This window comes from Salvia miltiorrhiza, chromosome 7 (genome assembly GCF_028751815.1).
Source record: "Salvia miltiorrhiza cultivar Shanhuang (shh) chromosome 7, IMPLAD_Smil_shh, whole genome shotgun sequence".
NCBI classification, from domain to species: domain Eukaryota; kingdom Viridiplantae; phylum Streptophyta; class Magnoliopsida; order Lamiales; family Lamiaceae; genus Salvia; species Salvia miltiorrhiza.
The window spans coordinates 57,160,866-57,166,390 of record NC_080393.1 but is presented as its reverse complement, the minus strand read 5'-3'; the positions used below and the strand labels follow the sequence as shown (position 1 = coordinate 57,166,390).

At 40.8% G+C, this 5,525-nt stretch overlaps 1 protein-coding gene and 1 non-coding gene across 2 annotated transcripts; one reads left to right on the top strand and one right to left on the bottom strand.

Annotated features, from left to right (window-relative positions):
* Nucleotides 1-3,571, top strand: LOC130995067 (uncharacterized). Its single transcript, XM_057920217.1, has one exon. The coding sequence runs from the start codon at nucleotides 41-43 to the stop codon at nucleotides 2,456-2,458; it is 2,418 nt and encodes an 805-aa protein (XP_057776200.1). The 5' UTR covers nucleotides 1-40; the 3' UTR covers nucleotides 2,459-3,571.
* Nucleotides 296-402, bottom strand: LOC130996324 (small nucleolar RNA R71). The gene has a single exon (XR_009092508.1). It is a non-coding gene; the product is annotated as a small nucleolar RNA R71 (small nucleolar RNA).
* Nucleotides 3,572-5,525: the final 1,954 nt, after the last annotated feature.

The following is a 5,525-nucleotide window of genomic DNA, read 5'->3' as shown; positions in this document are numbered from 1 at the left end:
CAATGCCAATAATTTTGAGCTCAAGCCGGCCCTCATCAACATGGTGCAACAAAATCAATTCGCCGGTCTTTCTCAAGATGACCCGAATGGACATCTCGGCAATTTCTTGGAGATATGCGATACTATCAAGATAAATGGAGTTCCGGAGGATGCCATTCGACTCCGACTCTTTCCCTTCTCACTAAGGGGCATGGCCAAGACATGGTATCAATCTTTAGAGATTGGTTCCATCACTACATGGGAGAAAATGGCTCAAAGGTTCCTTATCAAGTTCTTCCCTCCAAGTAAGACAATGAAGATGAAGAAGGACATTGTCCAATTTCATCAATTCGATGGAGAGACCTTCTATGAAGCTTGGGAGAGATTCAAAGAGATGATAAGGAAGTGTCCCAACCATGGTTTGGATCAAAACACCATTATTTGCTCATTCTATACCGGGTGTAGTGGTGAGATGCAAAGAGACATGAATGCATCGGCCAATGGAGCATTGTTGGAGAAGAGCCACGAGGAGGCCACCCACATCATAGAGAACTTGGCCGCCAATAGCTACCAATTTCCGGGGGAGAGGACTATTTTGAAGAAGGTGGCGGCTACAACAAGCTCGGATCCGATAGCTCTTTTGACAGCTCAATTGACCGCCATGAATAACAAGATTGATGCTATGTCAATATCAAGGGTAGAGCCCGTGGTTGAAGAACAAACTAGCTTCGAGGATGTGAACTACATCAACAACAACAACAACCGAGGCCAAGGGAATTTCCGGCCTTCACATCAAGGTGGTTATCAAGGCCAAGGGCAAGGGCAATACAATCAAGGATTTCAAACAAATCGCCACCCAAATCTTGCCTATGGTAATCCCAATAACTTCTTGCAACCACCGCCCGGATTTGCGGTGAGTGATGGCATGATCAAGGAAGAGAAGAAGCTCAACCTTGAAGAGATCTTAATGAAATTCATGACGGCCACTCAAGCCCACATGACAAGAACCGACGAAAGGTTAGAGGCTCAAGCAACCCAATTGAAAATGCTTGAGATGAAAGTGGGACAAATTGCTGAATCCTTAAGCAACCAACATCAAAAGGGGCAATTTCCGAGTAACACCGTTGTGAATCCAAAAGAACATTGCAAGGCTATCACTATAAGAAGTGGGAAGATACTTGAAGAGTCCAAGATACCTCCGGAAGTCAAGAACAATGATGAGAACATTTCCTCAAAAATGCAAGGCGATAAGGAGAAGGAGAAAGATGTGTACAAGGCACCACCACCTTATTGCCCACCAATTCCATTCCCTCAAAGACTTCAAAAGAAAAATGTGGAGAGTGAGTTCTCTAAATTCCTTGAGATCTTTCGGAAGGTACACATCAACATCCCCCTTGTTGAAGCTTTGCAACAAATGCCCAAGTATGCAAAATTTCTCAAGGAAGTTCTATCCAAGAAGAAGAAATTAGAAGAATTTGAGACGGTCAACCTCACCGAAGAATGTTGTGCCATTCTTCAAAAGAAGCTACCCATCAAGATCAAGGATCCCGGGAGCTTTACTATCCCATGTGATGTTGGAAATGGTCGTTTTGGAAAGGCCTTGTGTGATTTGGGAGCAAGCATAAATTTGATGCCTCTCTCCATCTTCAACAAGCTTGAAATAGGAACCATTAAGCCAACCACGATTGCTTTGCAAATGGCGGACCGTTCCGTTTCATATCCAAAAGGGATAGTGGAGGATGTCTTGGTGAAGGTTGACAAATTCATTTTTCCGGTGGATTTTGTGGTGTTGGATATGGTTGAGGACAAGGATGTACCTTTCATCCTTGGACGTCCATTCTTGGCGACGGGGAGGGCCCTAATTGATGTTGCAAAGGGCAAGCTCACATTGAGAGTGAATGATGAGAGTGTTACCTTCTCAATCCACAAAGCTCCCAAGCACAAAGATGGGGAAGAAAGAATGAGAGTGGAGGAATGCAAATTGATGCAAGTGATTGAACCTTGCATCAACATGAAAGAAAAATTGAAGGGAGAAAGGAAAGAGGAGGAAGCCCAAGGCTTGGAGTTGAAGCTTCTCCCCACACACTTGAAGTATGCATTCTTTGGTGAGAATGAGATACATCCAATGGGGCAAGACCGTGTACTCCAACTCAAAGAGTTAGATGAGTATCACGCATTTGAGAAGTCAAGCCTCTACAAGGAGAGGATAACAAGTGCTAATGACGAGATGATGCAAAAACGGGAGTTTGCACCCGATGATGAAGTCCTTCTCCTCACCTTTCGTCAATCACTACCTCCGGAAAAGCCAAGATCAAAATGGACGGGTCCTTTCAAAATCAACAAGGTTTTCAACAATGGAGCAATTGAATTGAGAAAGAAGGATGAAAGAACCTTTGTGGTTGAGAAGGAAAGAATCAAGGCATTTTTGCCTTTGAAACCAAAAGTTGAAGTGTTCGTTGGAACCACCCCCGAGCCATAACACCATCATGGAGACGTCTAGCTCATGACGTTAAACTAAGCGCTAGTTGGGAGGCACCCCAACAAGGTACCCTTTAATTTTTGTATGGTTTATTTATTTTTATTTTTTTTTTTATGTTAGTTTTTTTTGTGAGTCCGAGACAACTTCTCCTTCTCTTTTCTTCCAAACTCATTTTCACTTTGTGTGAAATAAGTTTGGGGGGAGGGGAGAGATGGATTAGTTGTCTCATCTATCTTAAGCTTTACTTGTTTTTGTTTGTTTTAGTATTGTTGTCTTGTTTTTGTTATTGTTGAATAAATGAAAGCTTGAGAGTTAGTTGGGTTGATATTTTTGTTTTTGTTTTGCTTGGGATAATTGTATCAAACTTTGTGATGTTGATTGAATGTCATTGGGCTTATGATATGAATCGTTTCTTGGAAAAATTGTGTGTATCACTTGTGGATTATGCATGAAAAGTTTGAACTTGTGACAAGTGAGTTAAATGTTTTGCCTCCAAGAACTTGAAAATGAGCTTGTAAGAATTGAGCCTTTGATTGTCATACATTTACAATCTCATTTTGTTCTTGAGTGTAAATCATTTGAGCATGTGTGTTGATCTCTAGAACTTGCCATGAGTCCTTTCTTGAAAATAAAAGTAGATGTGTTGTTAATATTGAAGTGATTTAAGGCCATCTTTGTTAGCCACTTAACTCAAATTGTGTCCAAATTCTCATTTGATCCTAGTTTACCCCTTTCGTGCCTTGTAGCCTTTCTTTTAATGAACCAATGATAAAGGGGTAGAACTTAGAGTGTTAGTGGTTGCTTTGATGAAAATGGTTGGAAAATGATTGAAATTGCTTGTCAAACTTCGATTGAGTGAAAATCACTAGTCTCCTATAAGCTCAAAAAGAAAAAGAAAGAAAAATGAAGAGACATGTGAATAAAATAGTACAAAGGGGAGTGATTTGCCTTTTGAATCATGGTCTTGATAAGTATTCATAGGGTGAAAAGGAAGAAAAGTGGGGATATTGGTTGATTGATTAGAAAAGAACAATGGTGAATATGACATATTCAATTTGGGAATTGTATGGGATATGAGTCACTTTGCCTATAAACACCTCACCTCACCAAAGAGCTCTCATTGCAATCTAAATAGAAGCCCTTTTTGATCTTTATTTGTAACACATTGAAGTATAGAGAGTTAGGATAAATGGCAAGCTTATGGTAGATTGCATACTTGTTTCAATTTGAGTGCAAACACGTCCATTCTAAACACTTGAGAGTTGAGTGCGTCATTGAAACATCCACTTTGTTAGGATTCAAGCTTGGAGGTTATAATATTGAACTCATTATCACTTGTGACTTCTTGGAATGCATTTCTACTTGTGATGCACTTTTGAAAGATTTTTTATAAAATTTGAAGCCCTTGAAATGACACCAATTCATGCTCACATGTTTGTTTACTTTTATTTCTCTTCTCTTCGTCGTTTGGGGACAAACAACACTTTAAGTTTGGGGGGTTGACAAACATGGTTTTCATACCTCAATTCCACATGTTTTGTTGTCATTTCCCTTCATGTTTTGCGTGTGAATGCTTGTTTGTGCCCGAATATTTAGTTTTATGAAGATTTGATATCTTGGTGTAGTTTTGGAGTAATTTCAGGAAAAATAAAGGATTAATTGGAGCATTTTGAAGATATGAGATTGAAGTACGTCTCGAGAGGAATCCGTGAGCGCAAACGGCGACCAAATCCGAGTCCGGACGAGGGAGAACGGAGCAAAACGAGCGGACTGTGCAAAACGCCCAGTACCCCGCGGTCACCACCCGCGGCCGCGGGGTGGGACCGCGGGTCAGCTGTTCCCAATTCCAGGGGTGTACCGCGGTCACCACCCGCGGCCGCGGGGCGGGACCGCGGGTTCCCTGAGTTTTGCCCACGTTTGAGCACCACGGGCGCGGGCCATGACCGCGGGAAAAGAGCGGAGTCGCGTTTTTCAGCCCTTAAACCCCTTTCTCCCCCTTTTCCTCACATTATTCATCTTCCCCAACCTCATACTCACCCATTTCCATCTTCCCCAATTCATTCACACCAAACCCTAGCCTCCATTACCACATCTTTTTACCAAGATTGAAGGCATTGAAGAGGAGAGAAGATTGAAGAAAGCTCATTAATAGGATTTGTCACTTCTTACTCTCTCTTTCATTTATGTATTTCTTTGATTTTGGTTTGTTGTTTGTGAACATGTTTGGATAAAATCCCCCATTGGTTTGGGGATTAGGCTCATGGATGATGTGATGGATTGATTATTATGCTTAATATATGTATTGATTATTTCCTTGTTATTATCTTTTCAAGCCATAGCTTTAATTCTTGTATGGATTGTTGGCCACTTTCTATGCATTTCTAATTTGTGATTTGAATCGGGAGAGGATAATCATAATAGATTAGGAGCTTGAAACATATTGACTCAATAAACCGGGAGGTTGAGAGTTGGGTGAGAGTTTACCGATCATTTGTGCTCTTGGGAGTTATAGGTTAGAAGTTGACCGGGGACGGCAACTATGACCCGTAATCTACAGTTTTAGTCGTCCGGGAGGGGGCTAGAACTAGTGGGGAGATCACTCTAGATAAATAGGAATATCAAAACTAATATTGAGCTAATTGAAGTCCATTGCTAATCCATCGTTGCCTAATCCCTAAACCACCTTCATCACTTAATTAATCCACTTTATTTGATTGTTCTTATTTTGTCTTTGAATTTGTTAGTTAATCAAACCACTCACCTCCTTGTTTAGTCTAAATAGCTCTAGCATAATGACTTAAGGTAATCACTAGAATTTGACTACTAATCCTTGTGGAATACGACCTTGCTTCCCTATGTTGCAACTACACCGTATACTTGCGGCGTGGTGAAAATAATAGCGAACAATAGCGAATGCATTAATTTATATAGTAGATGCATTGATTTTAATGGTTCTTATGTTCTCACAACAAGTGTGGTTCTCACTATAATCGCACCCTATATATATATATAGAGAGAGAGAGAGGTTCAAGAAAGAACCATAAATAAAAGAAGACCGGAGAACCAT